General features: G+C 42.7%; 2 protein-coding genes across 2 annotated transcripts; both read left to right on the top strand.

The window, feature by feature from the left end:
* Positions 1-2251: 2251 nt before the first annotated feature.
* On the top strand, positions 2252-16717 carry LOC109886618 (homeobox protein HMX1-like). Its single transcript, XM_031814986.1, has 2 exons — positions 2252-3270; positions 15711-16717. Exons 1-2 carry the CDS (start codon positions 2919-2921, stop codon positions 16337-16339), a joined length of 981 nt encoding a protein of 326 aa, XP_031670846.1. The 5' UTR covers positions 2252-2918; the 3' UTR covers positions 16340-16717.
* Positions 16718-20740: 4023 nt separating this feature from the next.
* On the top strand, positions 20741-23140 carry LOC116360174 (homeobox protein HMX3-A-like). The gene is made up of 2 exons (XM_031814991.1): positions 20741-21186; positions 21392-23140. The coding sequence occupies exons 1-2, from the start codon at positions 20967-20969 to the stop codon at positions 21967-21969; spliced, it is 798 nt and encodes a 265-aa protein (XP_031670851.1). The 5' UTR covers positions 20741-20966; the 3' UTR covers positions 21970-23140.
* Positions 23141-23900: the final 760 nt, after the last annotated feature.

Below are 23900 nucleotides of genomic sequence, written 5' to 3'. Positions count from 1 at the left end.
TCCCACAGAAAAGCGCACTCGGTAAGCCTACATTAATTAGCCTTTACGTATCTACTCCCTCAGAAAAGCGTACTCGGTAAGCCTACATTCATTAGCCTTTACTATCAACTCCCACAGAAAAGCGCACTCGGTAAGCCTACATTAATTAGCCTTTACTATCAACTCCCACAGAAAAGCGCACTCGGTAAGCCTACATTAATTAGCCTTTAGTATCTACTCCCACAGAAAAGCGCACTCGGTAAGCCTACATTAATTAGCCTTTACTATCTACTCCCACAGAAAAGCGCACTCGGTAAGCCTACATTCATTAGCCTTTACTATCAACTCCCACAGAAAAGCGCACTCGGTAAGCCTACATTAATTAGCCTTTACTATCAACTCCCACAGAAAAGCGCACTCGGTAAGCCTACATTAATTAGCCTTTACGTATCAACTCCCTCAGAAAAGCGCACTCGGTAAGCCTACATTAATTAGCCTTTACGTATCAACTCCCTCAGAAAAGCGCACTCGGTAAGCCTACATTCATTAGCCTATAGAGATGGAAAATATTGACCAAAAATCCATACTGCGGTAAATTGCCTGAATTGAAGCGATAATGATGCATAGAACGATACGTTTATAACTTTAATACACACTACATCTTTTTTTAAATGGTATTATCTACTACTAGTAATTCATATTAACACTCGTATCATTTATTTAGTGAAGACTTCTTATCTGTAAGGAATGCTACCAGCTAAATACCAGCGATAAATGATCGGGTTGGTTTGTGTCGATTATTAGCTGTTTATGGTCCCAGCTCTACAATAGAACCAATTATCGCTTTACGCAGAGCTATACGCAGAGCTATACGCAGAGATATACGCAGAGCTATACGCAGAGCTTACGCAGAGATATACGCAGAGCTATACGCAGAGCTATATGCAGAGCTTACGCAGAGATATACGCAGAGCTATATGCAGAGCTTACGCAGAGATATACGCAGAGCTATACGCAGAGCTATATGCAGAGCTTACGCAGAGATATACGCAGAGCTATATGCAGAGATATATGCAGAGCTATACGCAGAGATATACGCAGAGCTATACGCAGAGATATATGCAGAGCTATACGCAGAGATATACGCAGAGCTATATGCAGAGATATATGCAGAGCTATACGCAGAGATATACGCAGAGCTATATGCAGAGCTATATGCAGAGATATATGCAGAGCTTACGCAGAGATATACGCAGAGCTATACGCAGAGCTATATGCAGAGCTTACGCAGAGATATACGCAGAGCTATACGCAGAGCTATACGCAGAGATATATGCAGAGATATACGCAGAGCTTACGCAGAGATATACGCAGAGATATACGCAGAGATATGCGCAGAGATATACGCAGAGATATACGCAGAGATATATGCAGAGATATATGCAGAGCTATACGCAGAGCTATACGCAGAGATATACGCAGAGATATACGTAGAGCTTACGCAGAGATATACGCAGAGCTTACGCAGAGATATACGCAGAGATATACGCAGAGATATATGCAGAGATATACGCAGAGCTTACGCAGAGATATACGCAGAGATATACGCAGAGATATACGCAGAGATATACGCAGAGCTTACGCAGAGATATACGCAGAGCTATACGCAGAGCTTACGCAGAGATATACGCAGAGCTTACGCAGAGATATACGCAGAGCTATACGCAGAGCTATACGCAGAGCTATACGCAGAGATATATGCAGAGCTTACGCAGAGATATACGCAGAGCTTACGCAGAGATATACGCAGAGATATACGCAGAGAGATATACGCAGAGATATATGCAGAGCTTACGCAGAGATATACGCAGAGATATACGCAGAGCTATATGCAGAGCTTACGCAGAGATATACGCAGAGATATACGCAGAGCTATATGCAGAGCTTACGCAGAGATATACGCAGAGATATACGCAGAGATATACGCAGAGATATACGCAGAGATATACGCAGCGCGTTTTTCGTCTACAAGAAAATGGGCTCTAAGTTGTTGTTTATTTTTAATTTTTAACTATGATGATTTTAGAGTCCCTTTTTTTTAGAGCCTACATGTCAAGCAACGTACTGCATTTTCCCGGTTAGCCGATAGGCGGTGGTGTATGTACAGTAGTAGATACAGACGGCTCTTCCTTTCCGCGTGCAGCGCTGTGGAACCATATGGGACCCGCGAGGAGGAGGAGGACTGTGTTCTCTCTCTCTTCCTGTATTTTCATTTGCCTCCTAATTGACCCAAATAAAGGCTCGTTCACTGAATGACTGGGGGGGTTTGGGGGGGCACACACACACACGCGCGCCTGCAGCAGTAGCTGAGGTGAGGCGAGAGGCGATTCCGTCCCAAATGGTACCCTATTCCTTTTATAGTGCTTACCTTTGACCAGGGTCTGTAGGGCTAGGGTCAAAAGTAGTGCACTGTGTAAGGGATAGAGTGCCATTTGCGACGGAAACCTCTCTCTGCTCTCCTGGAGTCATCCCATTTGATATTGTGGCTTGTCCAATCAGCGTATACCCTCCGCTCGTCAACCGTTTGTCTTGACTCGCTTCCCCGCTGTAGGCTACAACCTCTCCGGTCTCTGCCCGGTGCTGTGCTGGCGCCACGGAGCTCCAGGGCCGCCCTGGTAACGATTTCCACGTTTCGGTGATGAGGATTTATCATTTCTAAACAGGGGAGAATGGAGAAACCCGGTTGAGATGGTGCTTTAAAGATCCGACCGGGACACACATCAACAACAACGAAAATAACAGTTTTGTTGTGCGGAGTAACAGAACACACGTGCTCGTCGTCAACTGTATTGAAGGTTTGGACGGACGCAGGAGGACCCGTCGTAATTGTTTTGTTTGAGTGGCCAGGGATTTGCATTTGTTTTTCATTTAAAAACATCATGCACGACAAGGCGACAGACACTCAGGCTTCGACACCGTCAAAAGTCTCCTCGTTTTACATCGAAAACCTACTCGGCTCGAGGAAGAATGGAGAGTCAACGTATTTCAACGGACAGGTCAACAACAACAACAGCCAGTATAGTAGCAGGACCGCGGAGGAGAGTATGGAGCGGAATGAGCGGGTCTACTCTAGCCGAGTCTTAGCGGGACACCCCAGCCAAGTGGCCGGTCAAGTGGCAGCCTGCTCCGGCCACGGCGCCGAGGGTTCCCCCCGGAGACACTCGCAGTTAGAACAGAACAGAGAAGCCGCAGCCGTTAACGTAGAACCACTCAGTCTCAAAAGGTCCAACAGTAAGTTGCCTATATCTTTATTTTATTGGATAAATAGTTGTGTTTAATTGATTTTAACGGCATAATCGAATCTACTGTATGAGTTCCATTGTAAATAAAATGCCCAAAACAGACATCGTTTAAATGTGACTGTATGGGCAATACAGTAATCTGTCTGTATTCCGTTAGCGGCAGCGTAGCCTAGTGGTTAGAGCATTGGACTAGTAACCGGAAGGTTGTGAGTTCAAACCCCCGAGCTGACAAGGTACAAATCTGTCGTTCTGCCCCTGAACAGGCAGTTAACCCACTGTTCCCAGGCCGTCATTGAAAATAAGAATGTGTTCTTAACTGACTTGCCTGGTTAAATAAAGGTAAAATTTAAAAAAGATAAATATTCCTGTAATTATCTTTGACTGCATGACCGAAGCTGGTAGGATAGTCTATACTGTGAAAATAACAAACAGCTTCTCATTGCGATCGAAGGGTTTGAATGGCCCAGTTATATTAGGCTATAACAACACGAGGTTTTAGGCCTGTAGTCTACATCTAGGGCCAAGAACATCTCACAATAACCTTTATTTAATCAGTCCCATTGAGGTAAAAAAACAAAAACATATTTTTTTTTACCAGGGAGACCTGCCAAGGAGGTTTAACCACATGTCTGCCATGCATGTCGGCGTATCATGTTACGCCGACATGTGTTATATGTTACGTCTATATCGTGTGTCGTGATAGTCCTATCGCGCATCATGACTAGCCTATATCTCTAATTACGCACACTGCCTGTCACTATAGGTCGGATAGCAAATGGAACCCTATTCCCTATATAGTGCACTACTTTAGACCAGAGCCCTATTCCCTATATAGTGCACTACTTTAGACCAGAGCCCTATTCCCTATATAGTGCACTACTTTAGACCAGAGCCCTATTCCCTATATAGTGCACTACTTTAGACCAGAGCCCTATTTCCTATATAGTGCACTACTTTAGACTAGAGCCCTATTCCCTATATAGTGCACAACTTTAGACCAGAGCCCAATGGCCCCCTATCAGCTCTATTTTATTTAAAAAATAATAATTCTCACCTTTATTTAACCAGGAAGGCCAGTTGAGAACAAGATCTCATTTAGAACTGCGACCTGACCTGTTACGTTAGACCAAACTCGGTGCCACAGGCCCTGGTTAAAAGTAGTGCACTATATAGGGAATAGGATGCCATATTGGGATTGTCTGGTCCTGTCTGGTCAGCCAGTCTACTGATAGAGGGAAGTGTCCCCTGGTCCTGTCTGGTCAGCCAGTCTACTGATAGAGGGAAGTGTCCCCTGGTCCTGTCTGGTCAGCCAGTCTACTGATAGAGGGAAGTGTCCCCTGGAGGGTCAACGAGGTCCCTGTTTGCTTCATTTGGTAAAACTAACAGAAGCAGTGAGCTCATGTTTGGATCTCTCTCTCTCTCTCTCTCTCTCTCTCTCTCTCTCTCTCTGTCTCACTCTCTCTCTCTCTCTCTATTCCCTCCCCCCTCTCTCTCTCTCTCTCTCTCTTCCCTCCCCCTCTCTCTTTTCGCCTCCTCTCTCTCTCTCTGTCTCTCTCTCTCTCTCTCTCTCTCTGTCTCACTCTCTCTCTCTCTCTCTATTCCCTCCCCCCCTCTCTCTCTCTCTCTCTCTCTTCCCTCCCCCTCTCTCTTTTCGCCTCCTCTCTCTCTCTCTGTCTCTCTCTCTGCAGCCATTCCAAACTCATTAAAGGCTCAAGAGTGCAATTAGTTTTCCGAGTGGATGACCCCAGGGAACAGGGGTCTTGGTGTCTTCAGAACAGCCGTACAGGCACAAGGTTATATCCCATGGAACCCTATTCCCTATACTTTGGAGTCCTATGGCCCTGGTCTAAAGTAGTGCACTAGATAGGGAATAGGGCTCTGGTCTAAAGTAGTGCACTATATAGGGAATAGGGCTCTGGTCTAAAGTAGTGCACTAGATAGGGAATAGGGCTCTGTTCACTAGTAGTTCACTATATAGGGAATAGGGCTCTGGCCACTAGTAGTTCACTATATAGGGAATAGGGCCCTGGTCTAAAATAATGCACTAGATAGGGAATTTGGCCCTGGTCTAAAATAATGCACTAGATAGGGAATAGGGCCCTGGTCACTAGTAGTTCACTATATACGGAATAGGGCCCTGGTCACTAGTAGTTCACTATATAGGGAATAGGGCTCTGGTCACTAGTAGTTCACTTTATAGGGAATAGGGCTCTGGTCACTAGTAGTTCACTATATAGGGAATAGGGCTCTGGTCACTAGTAGTGCACTATATAGGGAATAGGGCTCTGGTCACTAGTAGTGCACTATATAGGGAATAGGGCTCTGGTCACTAGTAGTTCACCATATAGGGAATAGGGCTCTGGTCACTAGTAGTTCACTATATAGGGAATAGGGCTCTGGTCACTAGTAGTTCACCATATAGGGAATAGGGCCCTAGGTCAGAAGTAGTTCATTATATAGTGAATAGGGCCCTAGGTCAGAAGTAGTTCATTATATAGGGAATAGGGCCCTAGGTCAGAAGTAGTTCACTACAGTGCCTTGCGAAAGTATTCGGCCCCCTTGAACTTTGCGACCTTTTGCCACATTTCAGGCTTCAAACATAAAGATATAAAACAGTATTTTTTTGTGAAGAATCAACAACAAGTGGGACACAATCATGAAGTGGAACGACATTTATTGGATATTTCAAACTTTTTTAACAAATCAAAAACTGAAAAATTGGGCGTGCAAAATTATTCAGCCCCTTTACTTTCAGTGCAGCAAACTCTCTCCAGAAGTTCAGTGAGGATCTCTGAATGATCCAATGTTGACCTAAATGACTAATAATGATAAATACAATCCACCTGTGTGTAATCAAGTCTCCGTATAAATGCACCTGCACTGTGATAGTCTCAGAGGTCCGTTAAAAGCGCAGAGAGCATCATGAAGAACAAGGCACTGTATATAGGGAATAGGGCCCTAGGTCAGAAGTAGTTCATTATATAGTGACTAGGGCCCTAGGTCAGAAGTAGTTCATTATACAGTGAATAGGGCTGTAGGTCAAAAGTAGTTCATTATACAGTGAATAGGGCCGTAGGTCAAAAGTAGTGCACTATTTAGGGAATAGGGCCCTAGGTCAGAAGTAGTTCACTATATAGGGAATAGGGCCCTAGGTCAGAAGTAGTTCATTATATAGTGAATAGGGCCCTAGGTCAGAAGTAGTTCATTATATAGGGCCCTAGGTCAGAAGTAGTTCATTATATAGGGCCCTAGGTCAGAAGTAGTTCATTATATAGTGAATAGGGCCCTAGGTCAGAAGTAGTTCATTATATATAGGGAATAGGGCCCTAGGTCAGAAGTAGTTCACTATATAGGGAATAGGGCCCTAGGTCAGAAGTAGTTCATTATATAGGGAATAGGGCCCTAGGTCAGAAGTAGTTCATTATATAGGGCCCTAGGTCAGAAGTAGTTCATTATATAGTGAATAGGGCCCTAGGTCAGAAGTAGTTCACTATATAGGGAATAGGGCCCTAGGTCAGAAGTAGTTCATTATATAGTGAATAGGGCCCTAGGTCAGAAGTAGTTCATTATATAGGGCCCTAGGTCAGAAGTAGTTCATTATATAGGGCCCTAGGTCAGAAGTAGTTCATTATATAGTGAATAGGGCCCTAGGTCAGAAGTAGTTCATTATATATAGGGAATAGGGCCCTAGGTCAGAAGTAGTTCACTATATAGGGAATAGGGCCCTAGGTCAGAAGTAGTTCATTATATAGGGAATAGGGCCCTAGGTCAGAAGTAGTTCATTATATAGGGAATAGGGCCCTAGGTCAGAAGTAGTTCATTATATAGTGAATAGGGCCGTAGGTCAAAAGTAGTTCATTATATAGGGAATAGGGCCCTAGGTCAGAAGTAGTTCATTATATAGTGAATAGGGCCCTAGGTCAGAAGTAGTTCATTATATAGTGAATAGGGCCCTAGGTCAGAAGTAGTTCATTATATAGTGAATAGGGCCCTAGGTCAGAAGTAGTTCATTATATAGGGAATAGGGCCCTAGGTCAGAAGTAGTTCATTATATAGTGAATAGGGCCCTAGGTCAGAAGTAGTTCATTATATAGGGAATAGGGCCCTAGGTCAGAAGTAGTTCAATATTTAGGGAATAGGGCCCTAGGTCAGAAGTAGTGCCCTATTTAGGGAATAGGGCCCTAGGTCAGAAGTAGTTCATTATATAGGGAATAGGGCCCTAGGTCAGAAGTAGTGCCCTATTTAGGGAATAGGGCCCTAGGTCAGAAGTAGTTCATTATTTAGGGGATAGGGCTCTGGTCAGAAGTAGTGCCCTATTTAGGGAATAGGGCCCTAGGTCAAAAGTAGTGCCCTATTTAGGGAATAGGGCCCTAGTTTCAGAAGTGGTTCATTATTTAGGGAATAGGGCTCTGGTCAGAAGTAGTGCCCTATTTAGGGAATAGGGCCCTAGGTCAAAAGTAGTGCCCTATTTAGGGAATAGGGCCCTAGGTCAGAAGTAGTTCATTATATAGGGAATAGGGCCCTAGGTCAGAAGTAGTTCATTATATAGTGAATAGGGCCGTAGGTCAAAAGTAGTTCATTGTATAGTGAATAGGGCCCTAGGTCAGAAGTAGTTCATTATATAGTGAATAGGGCCCTAGGTCAGAAGTAGTTCATTATATAGGGAATAGGGCCCTAGGTTAGAAGTAGTTCATTATATAGTGACTAGGGCCCTAGGTCAGAAGTAGTTCATTATACAGTGAATAGGGCCGTAGGTCACAAGTAGTGCACTATTTAGGGAATAGGGCCCTAGGTCAGAAGTAGTTCACTATATAGGGAATAGGGCCCTAGGTCAGAAGTAGTTCATTATATAGTGAATAGGGCCCTAGGTCAGAAGTAGTTCACTATATAGGGAATAGGGCCCTAGGTCAGAAGTAGTTCATTATATAGTGAATAGGGCCCTAGGTCAGAAGTAGTTCATTATATAGGGCCCTAGGTCAGAAGTAGTTCATTATATAGTGAACAGGGCCCTAGGTCAGAAGTAGTTCACTATATAGGGAATAGGGCCCTAGGTCAGAAGTAGTTCATTATATAGGGAATAGGGCCCTAGGTCAGAAGTAGTTCATTATATAGTGAATAGGGCCGTAGGTCAAAAGTAGTTCATTATATAGGGAATAGGGCCCTAGGTCAGAAGTAGTTCATTATATAGGGAATAGGGCCCTAGGTCAGAAGTAGTTCATTATATAGGGCCCTAGGTCAGAAGTAGTTCATTATATAGTGAATAGGGCCCTAGGTCAGAAGTAGTTCACTATATAGGGAATAGGGCCCTAGGTCAGAAGTAGTTCATTATATAGGGAATAGGGCCCTAGGTCAGAAGTAGTTCATTATATAGTGAATAGGGCCGTAGGTCAAAAGTAGTTCATTATATAGGGAATAGGGCCCTAGGTCAGAAGTAGTTCATTATATAGTGAATAGGGCCCTAGGTCAGAAGTAGTTCATTATATAGTGAATAGGGCCCTAGGTCAGAAGTAGTTCATTATATAGTGAATAGGGCCCTAGGTCAGAAGTAGTTCATTATATAGGGAATAGGGCCCTAGGTCATAAGTAGTTCATTATATAGGGAATAGGGCCCTAGGTCAGAAGTAGTTCAATATTTAGGGAATAGGGCCCTAGGTCAGAAGTAGTGCCCTATTTAGGGAATAGGGCCCTAGGTCAGAAGTAGTTCATTATATAGGGAATAGGGCCCTAGGTCAGAAGTAGTTCATTATATAGGGCCCTAGGTCAGAAGTAGTTCATTATATAGTGAATAGGGCCCTAGGTCAGAAGTAGTTCATTATATATAGGGAATAGGGCCCTAGGTCAGAAGTAGTTCACTATATAGGGTATAGGGCCCTAGGTCAGAAGTAGTTCATTATATAGGGAATAGGGCCCTAGGTCAGAAGTAGTTCATTATATAGTGAATAGGGCCGTAGGTCAAAAGTAGTTCATTATATAGGGAATAGGGCCCTAGGTCAGAAGTAGTTCATTATATAGTGAATAGGGCCCTAGGTCAGAAGTAGTGCCCTATTTAGGGAATAGGGCCCTAGGTCAGAAGTAGTTCATTATATAGGGAATAGGGCCCTAGGTCAGAAGTAGTGCCCTATTTAGGGAATAGGGCCCTAGGTCAGAAGTAGTTCATTATTTAGGGAATAGGGCCCTAGGTCATAAGTAGTTCATTATATAGGGAATAGGGCCCTAGGTCAGAAGTAGTTCAATATTTAGGGAATAGGGCCCTAGGTCAGAAGTAGTGCCCTATTTAGGGAATAGGGCCCTAGGTCAGAAGTAGTTCATTATATAGGGAATAGGGCCCTAGGTCAGAAGTAGTTCATTATATAGGGCCCTAGGTCAGAAGTAGTTCATTATATAGTGAATAGGGCCCTAGGTCAGAAGTAGTTCATTATATATAGGGAATAGGGCCCTAGGTCAGAAGTAGTTCACTATATAGGGAATAGGGCCCTAGGTCAGAAGTAGTTCATTATATAGGGAATAGGGCCCTAGGTCAGAAGTAGTTCATTATATAGTGAATAGGGCCGTAGGTCAAAAGTAGTTCATTATATAGGGAATAGGGCCCTAGGTCAGAAGTAGTTCATTATATAGTGAATAGGGCCCTAGGTCAGAAGTAGTTCATTATATAGTGAATAGGGCCCTAGGTCAGAAGTAGTTCATTATATAGTGAATAGGGCCCTAGGTCAGAAGTAGTTCATTATATAGGGAATAGGGCCCTAGGTCAGAAGTAGTTCAATATTTAGGGAATAGGGCCCTAGGTCAGAAGTAGTGCCCTATTTAGGGAATAGGGCCCTAGGTCAGAAGTAGTTCATTATATAGGGAATAGGGCCCTAGGTCAGAAGTAGTGCCCTATTTAGGGAATAGGGCCCTAGGTCAGAAGTAGTTCATTATTTAGGGAATAGGGCTCTGGTCAGAAGTAGTGCCCTATTTAGGGAATAGGGCCCTAGGTCAAAAGTAGTGCCCTATTTATGGAATAGGGCCCTAGTTTCAGAAGTAGTTCATTATTTAGGGAATAGGGCTCTGGTCAGAAGTAGTGCCCTATTTAGGGAATAGGGCCCTAGGTCAGAAGTAGTTCATTATATAGGGAATAGGGCCCTAGGTCAGAAGTAGTTCATTATATAGTGAATAGGGCCGTAGGTCAAAAGTAGTTCATTGTATAGGGAATAGGGCCCTAGGTCAGAAGTAGTTCATTATATAGTGAATAGGGCCCTAGGTCAGAAGTAGTTCATTATACAGTGAATAGGGCCGTAGGTCACAAGTAGTGCACTATTTAGGGAATAGGGCCCTAGGTCAGAAGTAGTTCACTATATAGGGAATAGGGCCCTAGGTCAGAAGTAGTTCATTATATAGTGAATAGGGCCCTAGGTCAGAAGTAGTTCACTATATAGGGAATAGGGCCCTAGGTCAGAAGTAGTTCATTATATAGTGAATAGGGCCCTAGGTCAGAAGTAGTTCATTATATAGGGCCCTAGGTCAGAAGTAGTTCATTATATAGTGAATAGGGCCCTAGGTCAGAAGTAGTTCATTATATAGGGCCCTAGGTCAGAAGTAGTTCAATATTTAGGGAATAGGGCCCTAGGTCAGAAGTAGTGCCCTATTTAGGGAATAGGGCCCTAGGTCAGAAGTAGTTCATTATATAGGGAATAGGGCCCTAGGTCAGAAGTAGTGCCCTATTTAGGGAATAGGGCCCTAGGTCAGAAGTAGTTAATTATTTAGGGAATAGGGCTCTGGTCAGAAGTAGTGCCCTATTTAGGTAATAGGGCCCTAGTTTCAGAAGTAGTTCATTATTTAGGGAATAGGGCTCTGGTCAGAAGTAGTGCCCTATTTAGGGAATAGGGCCCTAGTTCAAAAGTAGTGCCCTATTTAGGGAATAGGGCCCTAGGTCAGAAGTAGTTCATTATATAGTGAATAGGGCCGTAGGTCAAAAGTAGTTCATTATATAGGGAATAGGGCCCTAGGTCAGAAGTAGTTCATTATATAGTGAATAGGGCCCTAGGTCAGAAGTAGTTCATTATATAGTGAATAGGGCCCTAGGTCAGAAGTAGTTCATTATATAGTGAATAGGGCCCTAGGTCAGAAGTAGTTCACTATATAGGGAATAGGGCCCTAGGTCAGAAGTAGTTCATTATATAGGGAATAGGGCCCTAGGTCAGAAGTAGTTCATTATATAGTGAATAGGGCCGTAGGTCAAAAGTAGTTCATTATATAGTGAATAGGGCCCTAGGTCAGAAGTAGTTCATTATATAGTGAATAGGGCCCTAGGTCAGAAGTAGTTCATTATATAGTGAATAGGGCCCTAGGTCAGAAGTAGTTCATTATATAGTGAATAGGGCCCTAGGTCAGAAGTAGTTCATTATATAGGGAATAGGGCCCTAGGTCAGAAGTAGTTCATTATATAGTGAATAGGGCCCTAGGTCAGAAGTAGTTCATTATATAGTGAATAGGGCCCTAGGTCAGAAGTAGTTCATTATATAGGGAATAGGGCCCTAGGTCATAAGTAGTTCATTATATAGGGAATAGGGCCCTAGGTCAGAAGTAGTTCAATATTTAGGGAATAGGGCCCTAGGTCAGAAGTAGTGCCCTATTTAGGGAATAGGGCCCTAGGTCAGAAGTAGTTCATTATATAGGGAATAGGGCCCTAGGTCAGAAGTAGTGCCCTATTTAGGGAATAGGGCCCTAGGTCAGAAGTAGTTCATTATTTAGGGAATAGGGCTCTGGTCAGAAGTAGTGCCCTATTTAGGGAATAGGGCCCTAGGTCAAAAGTAGTGGCCTATTTAGGGAATAGGGCCCTAGTTTCAGAAGTAGTTCATTATTTAGGGAATAGGGCTCTGGTCAGAAGTAGTGCCCTATTTAGGGAATAGGGCCCTAGGTCAAAAGTAGTGCCCTATTTAGGGAATAGGGCCCTAGGTCAGAAGTAGTTCATTATATAGGGAATAGGGCCCTAGGTCAGAAGTAGTTCATTATATAGTGAATAGGGCCATAGGTCAAAAGTAGTTCATTATATAGGGAATAGGGCCCTAGGTCAGAAGTAGTTCATTATATAGTGAATAGGGCCCTAGGTCAGAAGTAGTTCATTATATAGTGAATAGGGCCCTAGGTCAGAAGTAGTTCATTATATAGTGAATAGGGCCCTAGGTCAGAAGTAGTTCACTATATAGGGAATAGGGCCCTAGGTCAGAAGTAGTTCATTATATAGGGAATAGGGCCCTAGGTCAGAAGTAGTTCATTATATAGTGAATAGGGCCGTAGGTCAAAAGTAGTTCATTATATAGTGAATAGGGCCCTAGGTCAGAAGTAGTTCATTATATAGTGAATAGGGCCCTAGGTCAGAAGTAGTTCATTATATAGTGAATAGGGCCCTAGGTCAGAAGTAGTTCATTATATAGTGAATAGGGCCCTAGGTCAGAAGTAGTTCATTATATAGTGAATAGGGCCCTAGGTCAGAAGTAGTTCATTATATAGTGAATAGGGCCCTAGGTCAGAAGTAGTTCATTATATAGTGAATAGGGCCCTAGGTCAGAAGTAGTTCATTATATAGGGAATAGGGCCCTAGGTCAGAAGTAGTTCAATATTTAGGGAATAGGGCCCTAGGTCAGAAGTAGTGGCCTATTTAGGGAATAGGGCCCTAGGTCAGAAGTAGTTCATTATATAGGGAATAGGGCCCTAGGTCAGAAGTAGTGCCCTATTTAGGGAATAGGGCCCTAGGTCAGAAGTCGTTCATTATTTAGGGATTAGGGCTCTGGTCAGAAGTAGTGCCCTATTTAGGGAATAGGGCCCTAGGTCAAAAGTAGTGCCCTATTTAGGGAATAGGGCCCTAGTTTCAGAAGTAGTTCATTATTTAGGGAATAGGGCTCTGGTCAGAAGTAGTGCCCTATTTAGGGAATAGGGCCCTAGGTCAAAAGTAGTGCCCTATTTAGGGAATAGGGCCCTAGGTCAGAAGTAGTTCATTATATAGGGAATAGGGCCCTAGGTCAGAAGTAGTTCATTATATAGTGAATAGGGCCGTAGGTCAAAAGTAGTTCATTATATAGGGAATAGGGCCCTAGGTCAGAAGTAGTTCATTATATAGTGAATAGGGCCCTAGGTCAGAAGTAGTTCATTATATAGTGAATAGGGCCCTAGGTCAGAAGTATTTCATTATATAGTGAATAGGGCCCTAGGTCAGAAGTAGTTCATTATATAGGGAATAGGGCCCTAGGTCATAAGTAGTTCATTATATAGGGAATAGGGCCCTAGGTCAGAAGTAGTGCCCTATTTAGGGAATAGGGCCCTAGGTCAGAAGTAGTTCATTATATAGGGAATAGGGCCCTAGGTCAGAAGTAGTGCCCTATTTAGGGAATAGGGCCCTAGGTCAGAAGTAGTTCATTATTTAGGGAATAGGGCTCTGGTCAGAAGTAGTGCCCTATTTAGGGAATAGGGCCCTAGGTCAAAAGTAGTGCCCTATTTAGGGAATAGGGCCCTAGGTCAAAAGTAGTGCCCTATTTAGGGAATAGGGCCCTAGGTCAGAAGTAGTTCATTATTTAGGGAATAGGGCTCTGGGCAGAAGTAGTGCCCTATTTAGGGAATAGGGCCCTAGGTCAGCAGTAGTGCCCTATTTAGGGAATAGGGCCCTAGGTCAGAAGTAGTGCCCTATTTAGGGAATAGGGCCCTAAGTCAGAAGTAGTTCATTATATAGTGAATAGGGCCCTAGGTCAGAAGTAGTTCATTATATAGTGAATAGGGCCCTAGGTCAGAAGTAGTACCCTATTTAGGGAATAGGGCCCTAGGTCAGAAGTAGTGCCCTATTTAGGGAATAGGGCCCTAGGTCAGAAGTAGTGCCCTATTTAGGGAATAGGGCCCTAGGTCAGCAGTAGTGCCCTATTTAGGGAATAGGGCCCTAGGTCAGAAGTAGTTCATTATATAGTGAATAGGGCCCTAGGTCAGAAGTAGTTCATTATATAGTGAATAGGGCCCTAGGTCAGAAGTAGTTCATTATATAGTGAATAGGGCCCTAGGTCAGAAGTAGTTCATTATATAGGGAATAGGGCCCTAGGTCATAAGTAGTTCATTATATAGGGAATAGGGCCCTAGGTCAGAAGTAGTTCAATATTTAGGGAATAGGGCCCTAGGTCAGAAGTAGTGCCCTATTTAGGGAATAGGGCCCTAGGTCAGAAGTAGTTCATTATATAGGGAATAGGGCCCTAGGTCAGAAGTAGTGCCCTATTTAGGGAATAGGGCCCTAGGTCAAAAGTAGTGCCCTATTTAGGGAATAGGGCCCTAGGTCAAAAGTAGTGCCCTATTTAGGGAATAGGGCCCTAGGTCAGAAGTAGTTCATTATTTAGGGAATAGGGCTCTGGTCAGAAGTAGTGCCCTATTTAGGGAATAGGGCCCTAGGTCAGCAGTTATCTCTACATCAGTTATCTCTCCATCAGTTCTCAGTTATCTCTCCATCAGTTCTCTCTCCATCATATTATCTCTCCATCAGTTATCTTTACATCAGTTATCTCTCCATCAGTTATCTCTACATCAGTTATCTCTACATCAGTTATCTCTGTATCAGTAACTTTCCATTACTCTTTAAACTCAAATATTAACTATAGGTACAGGCCTATATTTATATGCATCAGTTATCTCTGTATCAGTTATCTCTCCATCAGTAATCTCTCCATCAGTTATCTCTCCATCATATTATCTCTCCATCAGTTATCTCTCCGTCAGTTATCTCTCCATCAGTTATGTTTACATCAGTTATCTCTACATCAGTTATCTTTACATCAGTTCTCTCCATCAGTTCTCTCCATCATATTATCTCTCCATCATATTATCTCTCCATCAGTTATCTCTCCATCAGTTATCTTTACATCCTATTGTCTCTTCATCAGTTATCTCTCCATCATTTATCTTTACATCCTATTGTCTCTTCATCAGTTATCCCTCCATCAGTTCTCTCCATCAGTTATCTCTCCACTAGTTCTCTCTCCATCAGTTATCTCCATCAGATATCTCTCCATCAGTTATCTCTCCACTAGTTCTCTCTCCATCAGTTATCTCTCCATCAGTTATCTCCATCAGTTATCTCTACATCAGTTAACTCTCCATCAGTTATTTCTACATCAGTTATCTCTCCATCAGTTATCTCTCCACCAGTTCTCTCCATCAGTTATCTCTCCATCAGTTATCTCTCCATCAGTTATCTCTCCATCAGTTATCTCTGTATCAGTTATCTCTGTATCAGTAACTTCCCATTACTCTTTAAACTCATAGATTAAGCTCAAATATTAACTTTAGGTACAGGCCTATATTTTACCCCTTTGTTTTTATGGCCAACTTCTGTTCTCAGCAACAGCGTATTGAAATCATTCAGACTTTGATGCCATGTGTCCATATTCGATTCACATTTAATTAATGTTGTATTTTTCCCCACAGATCCCAAAGAGGACAGTAGATGCTCAGAGGACCGTTGTTGCTCCCACTCAGCCAGCGACCGAGACTCCGTCTCTTCCGACGTGTCAGAAGAACCCACTGAAGGCAGCGACAAAACGGGACGGAAAACGGCAGACAGCAGCCTGACCGAGGACAACGACGAGACGCAGAACGCCTTTGACGATCAGTCGGACCCGGAAGCCACTCTGGACCCGAGCTCTATCCGGAAGAAGAAAACTAGAACCGTTTTCAGTCGGAGTCAGGTGTTTCAGTTGGAGTCGACGTTCGATATGAAACGGTACCTGAGCAGTTCTGAACGGGCAGGTATCGCGACCTCTCTCCAGCTAACGGAAACGCAGGTGAAAATCTGGTTCCAGAATCGACGGAACAAATGGAAGAGACAGATGGCCGCGGATCAAGAGACCGTAAACGTTTCCCACTCGTCCCAACGGATAGTCCGAGTTCCGATTCTATATCACGAAAGCTCCACGCCCTCGACGTTGGGTTTCAACGTCAACGTGTCCCAGGTCTCCCCTCCTTTGATGAGTTTCTCGAACCCTGTGAACTATCCCTTCTCCTCGTTTGCGCACTCCATGCGTTTACTACGCTCGCAAATGACCGGGTTGGTGTAAAGACCGTTACCGAGTTTTCACTACTTTTTTGTTCAGGTCATGTCATTAATTTATTCAATTATTGAAGATAGCGAATCGTGCAATAACAATAACTGCGGAAAACTATACAAGTAAAACAGTTTGAAGATATGGCCTTTAGACTTACAATTGATCGCGGTGTTTTTTTTAAATGTTGTAATTGTACTACTTTACATATTTACTTTTATTATATTATCGCCACACCAGATCATGATAGTGTTTGTGCCGGTCCACATTGCTCTGTTTTTTTAATACACGTCTATTTGTGCAAAGATTTTTATATTCAAAGACCGTTTCTAACGTCACTTTTTTCCCCTCCACAATATAGCTCTAAATAAACGAATCACAAGATATGAGTGATGTGTGTGTGTCTGCTGTTGTCTTGTGTGTCCTCCGGCAACTTGCTTCGGGGTAAATTTTCGAGCTATTTCGACTAACGTCCAGAGTTGAACTTGCATGAGATTCGATTGATCGATCAACTGTAGCCTACAGTTGATCAATCCATGTGAAATTGTAAGTAATTTGATCGGAATTTACCCCATCTCTTGGCTCCTCCCGGACTATAAGCTACAAATATAGACTAGTATATATTATTTCGCCAGTTTTACTTCCGTCAAATAGACACGGACGAGGACAGAAGACGTAGTGTGCAGCGAACTGCACAAATCCTCCGTCCGGGCAGCGATAGTTCTCACACATATCAGCGTATAGACCTTCACTTCTTAAACACAAGTTCATTGTAAAAGTTACCAAATGAAATGTGTAGCCTAAAGAAGTAATGGAGCGGAGAAGAAAAAACAAAATACCTATTTGAAATCTATACATATATATATAAGAAGCTCACGACACGTTTCCATGGGAAAAAAAACATTTGACTTCATTGAGTTATTTTGAACATGGCCTTACCCGGCATGCAGGCCTAACATGCTCTCTGCCCTGCAACTGAACTGGGAACACCCGTCTCTCCATTAGAGGAAATATGGTCTGATGTCATCATTCATATTTATAAAACATTACGGGGTCATCGAAAGGACGTTGGTGAGGACAAATGAATTATAGGCACTATTACATAAATATGACATCACGCTACTGCAACACCAGGCCTGAGCTGGCTGGCAGCTGGCAAGTTGTGATTGTGAGCCTCAGCAGACTAGACGACTGTATAAGAAACAGTTGAACCATATAGTTAGTTGGTTTATAGACCTATACGGTAGGACTCATAGTTCTATATTTTTTATTTATTTTTACCTTTATTTAACTAGGCAAGTCAGTTAATTAAGAACAAATTCTTATTTTCAATGACGGCCTAGGAACAGTGGGTTAACTGGTCTAGGAACAGTGGGTTAACTGGTCTAGGAACAGTGGGTTAACTGCCTGTTCAGGGGCAGAACGACAGATTTGTACCTCGTCAGCTCGGGGGGTTTGAACTTGCAAACCTGCATAGTAGCCTACTATGACCAGGTCGCAGTTGTAAATGAGAACTCGTTCTCAACTGGCCTACCTGGTTAAATAAAGGTGTTCTCAACTAGTCTACCTGGTTAAATAAAGGTGTTCTCAACTAGCCTACCTGGTTAAATAAAGGTGTTCTCAACTAGCCTACCTGGTTAAATAAAGGTGAAATAGAAATAAATAAAACAACGATAATATGTTATTTATTTACAACACAGGTAGACGTTTTATTCAGAGGATCCACGGACCCACTAAAGTAGCCTCTCTTATAATCCGAACTAATAGGATTATAGCTTATAAATATTTATATTTAACAACGCGTTTACTTCGTCGACATAAATATGTATTTATTATCATTAAACGTTCAGTAGCCTCTGCCTGTACGAGGGAGCCGCCATTCATTCGGGAGAAGGATACTTGAGATAACGTCCGAGGACAACACATATTTATGGAGTAAAACAACTCAACGCTAACTATATTCATCACAACCACATCCCCATCGAAGACGATAGACGTTTTGCATTTGGGAGAACGTGTGGCCGTGTGGTTTCCTGGGTAAAATAACGTACACTAATTGAAATTCCTTCTGCTATGTTTTTATCTGTAAAACGGACAACAACAAAAAATATGGTCACGATCATCATCTCAACAAACAATACAATAGAAGGTTCTAACTTTGTCCCGGACAATAAGCAGTTTTCAATATAACGCTCAATACCACGTGGATAACAGTACCTACCCTAAACACAGTCTAGGTCTATATGAATAAGTGGCGCGGCGGTCTAAGGCACTGGATCTCAGTGCTACAGGCGTCACTAAAAACACCCTGGTTCGAATCTAGGCTGTATAACAAACGGCCGTGATCGGGAGTCACGTAAGGCTCTTTGGCAATTGGCCCGGGCAATTGGCCCGGGTTTGTCCGGTGTAGGCTGCCGTTGTAAATAATAATTTACAGGCCTAGTTAAACAGGCCTCTGTTCTCCACTATAGCGTGTAGTCTTTCAGCCATTATATTGATTATAGCCCTATACCTCATAGCCTTGTGCAAAACACACAATGGGGTAAAAATACTTTAAAGTACTACTTAAGTAGTTATTTTGGGGAGGTTTCTGTACTTTACTTTGCTGTTTATATTATTGACCACTTTAACTTTTACTTCACTACATTCCTAATGAAAATAATGTACTTTTAACTCCATACATTTTCCTAGACACCCATAAGTACGTGTTGCATTTTTAATGTTTAGCAGGACAGGAAAATGGTCTAATTCACTCACTAAACAGAGAACATTCCTGGTCATCTCTACTGTCTCTGATCTGGAGGACTCACTAAACAGAGAACATCCCTGGTCATCTCTAGTGCCTCTGATCTGGAGGACTCACTAAACAGAGAACATTCCTGGTCATCTCTACTGCCTCTGATCTGGAGGACTCACTAAACAGAGAACATCCCTGGTCATCCCTACTGCCTCTGATCTGGAGGACTCACTAAACAGAGAACATCCCTGGTCATCTCTACTGCCTCTGATCTGGAGGACTCACTAAACAGAGAACATCCCTGGTCATCTCTACTGCCTCTGATCTGGAGGACTCACTAAACAGAGAACATCCCTGGTCATCTCTACTGCCTCTGATCTGGAGGACTCACTAAACAGAGAACATCCCTGGTCATCTCTACTGCCTCTGATCTGGAGGACTCACGAAACAGAGAACATCCCTGGTCATCCCTACTGCCTCTGATCTGGAGGACTCACTAAACAGAGAACATCCCTGGTCATCCCTACTGTCTCTGATCTGGAGGACTCACGAAACAGAGAACATCCCTGGTCATCTCTACTGCCTCTGATCTGGAGGACTCACTAAACACCAATGCTTCGTTTGTAAAATATGTCTGAGTGTTTGAGTGGCCCCGTGGCTATCTGTAAAAAAAATATAAAATAATTAAATGGTGCCGTCTGGTTTGTTTAGTAAAAGGAATTTGAAATGATTTATACTTTTACTTTCAATACATACTTACTTTTCCTATTTAAGTATATTTAAAACCAAATACTTTTAGACTTTTACTCAAGTAGTATTTTACTGGGTGACTTTCAATTTTACTCGAGTCATTTTCTATGAAGGTATATTTTTTTACTATGACTCAAGTATGACGTTTGGGGACTTTATCCACCGCGGGCGGAATATAGAAGCCTGATGGGTTCTATTCTATTCGTTCCCTTCTATCAGTTAACGAGTTTATAAGATGCAAAGAAATAAATATGCGTTAATGAATTGCAATGCGGGCCTAAATTAAATGGAAACGGCTACACATAGAAATGGAGCTAGGCTATTTTAATTTACAGTAAATGTTGTGTTTCAATATGTTATTCCAGCTACATTCATGCAAATACTATTTGTAATATATTTATATTGGAGTTTCTCTTGGTTTGTTTTTTTACTTTGAAAACTACAGCTCGTCGAAAAGGCCTCATTAAAACGTGAACTTCATTAAAAACGCCTGTCATTGAAAAAAAAAAAAACGCTGAAACCCCGTAATCCACCTCCGCTTCTCCCAACGACAAACCTTCTGGTGGACATCGGGTTTGGACCCGGTCAGCACCAGGTGTTAAGTCTAAAACAGGATGTATTGGGTAGCCTACCTTCTAAGGCAGAACTGCAGGGTCTATAGCTAGACATTATATATTCACCAACCCAAAGCCATGACTGCAAGAAAAATAAAATAGGCTAATTCCTCAAATGCAGAACACCTCAAATTAAATTATTTCTAATGAATAATTTCCATTCTTCATTTCGTAGCCTGTATACCAGATGCCAGGCTCAAGAAAAGAAGGGGAAAACGATAACATTCTAATCCCCTCTCTCTCTCTCTTCCCCTCCCCTTGATGCAATTGGCCCCTCGCAGGCACTCCTCTTGTCCAATGAACGAGGGCGCACCAACGTTCCATCCGGTCCGTGGAAGTTACAGGCGAGGCAGAGAGAGAGAGAGGCGCGCCGTGAAAGCCCCAGTCCAATCCCCTCATCATCCTCGCATGGAGCAAATGGTGCGTGGAGCGTCAAGACGTCGTTAGGAAGAGAGAAAGAGAGTTCCAAGTTCCACTTCTAGAGCGCAGGGACATTTGGTTCCAAAATTCGTTGCGGGACAAAAGAGGCCATTTCTCTAAAATGATGAGCAAAGTTGACGCGTCATGCAAGCCGACTGCCGCGTCTCTCAAATTCACCATAGACAATATTCTGAACCTGCAGACATACTCGAGCGGTAACAACGGTAGGAAGACAGTTGACAGCTGTCATTCCGGTAGCAGGCTACAGAATAGCACGGGACTGTACTGGTTCGATGACCATCAACGGAGAATGGACCCCGCGACAAGGCTACACGATGCAGGTAGGCAACTGTTGCCTAATATGGTAAAATATGAACGTTAAACACTGCACTGTAGCAGACTAAACTGCGCTTTTGTAGCCTGATTCAACACATCGGGCCTAATGCATGTATATGTGTAGCATAATATTGTAGCCTGATAAACTGTCAGCGTCAAGCTATATAGATATATTGCTGAATACAATTTCTGTCCCATTTCTGTTCTCAGAGGCGGATAACGACTGTAGCCCAACCCTGGGACCCAACGCCGTCGCTATCACCCGGGAAGACTCGTTACAGATCACCGACAATTGCTTCGAAAGCGGGGACAGCGGCGACGACTGCTCCTCGACGCATCACACCGGAGACGGTGATAGCAACGGCAAGAAAAAACAACTGTTAGTAATAACCAAGAAAAAAACTCGCACAATCTTCTCCAAGAGACAGATCTTTCAGTTGGAATCTACTTTCGATATGAAGCGGTACCTTAGCAGCGCCGAGCGCGCCTGCCTCGCCAGTTCTCTCCAGTTAACGGAAACGCAGGTCAAAATCTGGTTCCAGAACCGAAGGAATAAATTGAAAAGACAGATTTCAACAGCGCTAGATGGTCCCAACGGTGATTTCTCCGACGCGGGTCCGGGGAAGGCTCTGCAGCTCCCGGCCTTGTACAAAGACAATAACCTGCTGGGGAGATGCTTGATGCCGATGCCCCTGCCCATCGTATACCCTGGCAGTAGCACGCATTATTTATGTTTTTCCAATGCCAGCAAGTACTTTAGTCTATTCGAAGGAGACGTTGTCCTGTAGTAGACAAGGCCGAGTCTGCTTAAAGGAGACGTAGTCCTATTTAAACCCGGCCTAGTCTGTTCGAAGGAGGCTTAGGGTTAGCATCATCGCCAAAAAGACACTGTTTACAAAGTGATATATCATGCCAATTACAGCTTCCGCATTTAGCGTCCCCCCCCCCCATCATCATCGTGTTAAAAAACGTAAGGTCGAGTCTGGCCCATGTAGGCCTTTAAAAAGGCTACTTGTAAGGATAGCCTGTTGACCTAAGGCCTAGCTCAATCCTACTTGTCACATCGATAGCCTGCGCCAATTGTATTTATTGACACACATCAACAATGTTGATATAAAACTCAAGAACATATTTGCAGGATATCCTATCACACAAAGACATGCAGAATAACTCCATATTGAGTTTTATGTAATAATAATCGATCGTTGTTTCAGTACGCGTAGGCCTAAAACAGTGGGTCTAATATTCATTTATTAAATTATTATTAGGATTATGATTATTATGAACCTGTTATTAACGACAGCTTTTCCCAGCAGTCTAAACACGGCCAAAGATGGTATTATATTTGCATGCAGGTACTGTATTATATTTCATTTTCAATTAATTAAATTAACTATGTATTTAAAATGAATGTAATGATTATAATTTTTTACGCATGTTTAAACTTTATTTCAATTACAAGTATAACATTATTATTTCTTCCCAACACTATAAAATAAAATTGGACTGAATCTGTCATTAAAAAATTGTTTTTATGTATATATAAAAAAATAACATCGTTTGGTACAAAGGTTTATGTCAACTACGCGTTGCTGTGCTGCGCCTTAAAGCCTTCAGTTGTAGGATGTATGGGGAACGGATGTATAAATGCATTTTGGAGTTGTTTTACAAACCGTATTTACTCTTAAACACCGTTTAATGTAGAGATGTCAAAAATGTTATACAAACAATTAACAACATGTCTGCTAACTATTAGTACGGTTCCAGAAACACGTGATGAATGTGGTATTTTTCACAATTCTGGTATAGAAACACAGAATTCACATTTCATAATAAATATTATGAAACCGAAGACAATAGGCTTATTGTTGTAACACGCTTGGCGTGTAACTAATCTCAAGACACAGCATGTGAATCTGATTATCGCCAACGACGAGAGAGAGAGAGAAAGACAGAGAGAGAGACAGAGAGAGAGAGAGAGAGAGAAAGAGAGAGAGAGAAAGACAGAGAGAGAGACAGAGAGAGAGAGAGAGAAAGAGAGAGAGAGAAAGAGAGAGAGAGAAAGAGAGAGAGAGAGAGCGAGAGAGAGAGCGAGAAAGAGAGAGACAGAGAGAGAGCTAATCCTGCTTTGTGAAATATCACTGATTGCAGTCAAGTGCTTTAATTAATTAAGAACCAGGCTTCTTAAGAGAAATGTATGTAAGCTTATCATAAATACGTTGTAAAATGTTAAAACGTTCCTTCTGAAGTAGGACGTATGTAGGAAAGATTTGTGGCAAAAGGCCTGTGTGCCAATTGTGGTCCTCTGCTTGCGCACAATATTTAACACTTGACGTATACTTTGGGAGTATTTACCCAGAAAAGTACCCCATTTACAACTCGTATATTGCAAGGACTATTGGCTTTGGATTCTGCAATGGCACAGATATAGTCTTAACGCGTAACGGTGTATTCCGCTCTCCAATTATACAGCCTTACGCGGTAAACTATTCTACAAGGAGAGCTGGCTAAATTCAGCGAAAACAATATGGTCTGTATTGAATTCATTTGACATGTATAATGTGCCCGAGTGAGGCCCCATAAGATGCACTTTTATGCACAAACAAATGGGCTACGTTTAATCAAAACAGCAGGATGTTACAACAAGGAGTGTCCATTTCACCAGCGCACATTCATTTAGCCACGTGGATGTAGAATTAGAACGATCAGAACGTAGCCG

The sequence above is a fragment of the Oncorhynchus kisutch genome, unplaced genomic scaffold (genome assembly GCF_002021735.2).
Source record: "Oncorhynchus kisutch isolate 150728-3 unplaced genomic scaffold, Okis_V2 Okis07a-Okis12b_hom, whole genome shotgun sequence".
In the NCBI taxonomy this organism is placed as follows: domain Eukaryota; kingdom Metazoa; phylum Chordata; class Actinopteri; order Salmoniformes; family Salmonidae; genus Oncorhynchus; species Oncorhynchus kisutch.
This window is presented reverse-complemented; position numbering and strand designations above follow the sequence as displayed.